The sequence below is a fragment of the Austrofundulus limnaeus genome, unplaced genomic scaffold, assembly GCF_001266775.1.
Source record: "Austrofundulus limnaeus strain Quisiro unplaced genomic scaffold, Austrofundulus_limnaeus-1.0 Scaffold27, whole genome shotgun sequence".
NCBI lineage: Eukaryota > Metazoa > Chordata > Actinopteri > Cyprinodontiformes > Rivulidae > Austrofundulus > Austrofundulus limnaeus.
Genome location: NW_013952429.1, coordinates 2438490 through 2441310, shown reverse-complemented (window position 1 = coordinate 2441310; position 2821 = coordinate 2438490). Strand labels below are relative to the sequence as shown.

At 43.8% G+C, this 2821-nt stretch overlaps 1 protein-coding gene across 1 annotated transcript in view; it reads right to left on the bottom strand.

The window, feature by feature from the left end:
* Positions 1-668: 668 nt before the first annotated feature.
* The window catches only part of mchr1a (melanin-concentrating hormone receptor 1a), a 3726-nt gene continuing 1573 nt past the window's right edge, over positions 669-2821 (bottom strand). Inside the window, exon 2 of the mRNA XM_014004830.1 lies at positions 669-1796. Within this exon, the coding sequence (XP_013860284.1) occupies positions 775-1796 (1022 nt within the window). The 3' untranslated portion in view covers positions 669-774. The remainder of the gene's footprint in view (positions 1797-2821) is intronic.

The window sequence follows — 2821 nt, the reverse complement described above, 5'->3', positions numbered from 1 at the left end:
CTCATGCGTGTGTCCCCTGTTGTGTCCTTCTTGTGTCCTCCCCTGTCTCAGTGTGTCTCCTGCTGATTACCTGTTCATGTCTCTCACCTGTCAGAAGTTTCCAGTTCCTCAGCTGTTGTTCATCTTCTCTCTTCATCTGTGGACATAAATACTCTTGTCTTTTGGTCAGTCCTCACCGGATCATCACATCTGTCTCGTCTTCGTGTTTCCCTGTGGCTCATTTGCCCTGTCAGTTCTTTGGTTTTGTTTATTAAATGAATACTTTTTAGTTAAAAACTTCATCCTCCACCAGGATCTGGGTTCATCCTCACACACAACCTGACAGTGTGTCAGTTTTTGCATTACGTTTTCTGATCAGATTGGTAAATTTCTGATTGATGTTGACCAATCAGCTGGTGGCAGAAGAGCAGGGACAATATTTGTATTTGAGATTTATGTCATTTTTTGTTTTGTTTGTGTTAGCAGACCTCAACAAAAACTTAAACATTTAGTTCAAAACTAAATATTTAAGTTAAGTATTTAGGTAGCTAGCTAAAAATTTAAGTTTCAAGCTAAACATTAAGCACAAAACTAAATATTTAAGTTACAAGTTAAATATTTAGTTTATAAACTATGACATATGGTGAAAAAATTGACTTTGAAAAATAAATCTGTTCTTTTTTTTCTTATGAAAGGCAAAATAAAACAAAAATTTAGGTGGCAATTTTTGACTGTGTAACTTAACAAATGGCACCTCATAGACTGGGGATAATTATTTTATTGTAGCTCATTAACTCATTGTGGGGCCTCGCTGGACGGCAGCATGTCCCTCAGTCCTGGATCCTGCTGAGCTCCTTCAGGCATCAGCCTCATGCCCACGCTGCCYCCATCTGTGGTGCTCGGGTTCACGCGGAACTTCCTGTTCAGCGGGTGCACGGCCTTGATAAACTGTCTCTTGAAGGTCTCGCTGAGGACGATGTAGAGGAACGGGTTGATGCAGCTGTTGGCGTAGCCCATGCTGATGGCGATGTTGTAAGCGTAGGAGAAAGCCAGGCTCGGGCTTTGGACCCCGAGGTGGACGAGCTGGAGGACGTAATAAGGAGCCCAGCAGATGAAAAACGCCAGGCAGATGGCCACGGCCATCCGGGTCACTTTCCTGGTGCGCACCCGCAGACTCCGCGGGGGCAGAGGGGCCACGCTGGTGGACATGTGTTGGAGGATCTTGAAGAACACCACGCAGATGATGGCCAGGGGGATGGCAAAGGCCAGGAAAAACTGGTAAAGCGTGAACCAGTAAATGTCACTGGCGAGGTCTGGCAGAAGGAGGGCGCAGGCRACCAGTCCGTCTGCGAGGGGCATCAGGTCTGCGTACATCCACACGGGGATGATGGTGAGCAGGGACAGAACCCACACCAGCCCGATGACCAACACCGCCACACACGGCGTGCGCACGTGGTTGAAGCGAATGGGATGGACCGTKGCCAAGTACCGGTCGAGGGTCATCGCCGTCAGGATGTAAGTGCTGACGATCTGACTGTTGGAGTCGAGCGCAGTGATGACCGTGCACATGGCAGCCCCAAAGTGCCACGTACCGTTGCCGAGCAGCTGATGGATGAGGAACGGCATCCCAAGAAGGAACAACAGATCGACTATCGATAAGTTTAAGATGAAGATGTCCGGAACGGTTTGTTTGGCGCGGCATTTGGTCTTCTTCAGGATGGTGTACATGACGATGCAGTTCCCAGTGAGGCCCGTCAAGCAGATGATGCCGAAAATGACAGGGAGGCTGGCGCCACAGTGGGGGGGTCCGTCTTCAGCTGGAACAAAACAAGAAGAGGGCCACAGCTCAGTGAAAAATAAAATGAAAAGAAGCAAGTCATTCTACATCAGTATTATGACTGGCTGCCACACATACAGCATCTTTCAACACAATGGGAGCTTTCAATGACAGATCAATGAACCTGAAACCCCTCAGTCACATTATTGTCATCAGTCATCAGCCAACTCCTCCTCCAAGAGAACCACCACTTTTCAGTGACATTCTTTCAATTGTTTCATTTTGTGTGAAAAACATGACCGACGACACTTTTTAAAATCCCACTTTTCTGACATTAAGAAACGACGAAAAAGAAAGAAAAATGAGTTTTGTCTTCAGCCGCTATTTATTTTTTCGGACGAAGTAAAAAAAAAAAAACGCGGAAAATGACTCTATAATTGGCTGTTCTTAAAAAACTTGCTCATTGGTTTGAAAAGAGTGGTCATACTTTGGAGAGCTGTTGCACAAAGCTGATGACTCACGGCCACTCTTCAGGAAGTCGTTCACTTCATTTCATTGTTTAACTTCATTTTTATACAAAACTTGAATGTTTCACTGTCGTCATGTTTTTCTATAAGAATCGCAAGCGTATACATTTTGTTCATTCTGCCCTTTGGCAGAACATCTTGTACATAATGACCTTTTATTGCTTTTTACTGGGTCAACTGCTCTTATACTTTTGAGTTTGCTGCTTATTTGCTACATTAGCTATTTTTTTCTTTATGACTATGGTCTGTATGTTTTCATTTCTTTTTGTCTGACATATCATTTATTTAAAACTCACAAACTCAAGAGGAAAACAAACCTCCAATTGGAATAAAAGACGCACATTTACATTCAGAATAACAACAGATTCCGGGCCATAGAAATAATCTGTTTGCAAAATTGTGAGGGAAAGCTCGCACAAAGCAAGACTTCAATTTTGATTTATTTATTGGAACCAAGTTGCACGTTGAGAGCTCTTCAGACAATAAAAAAGCTGAAATAAGAAAAGCCAACTATAAAAGTGAGAACAATAGGATTTTT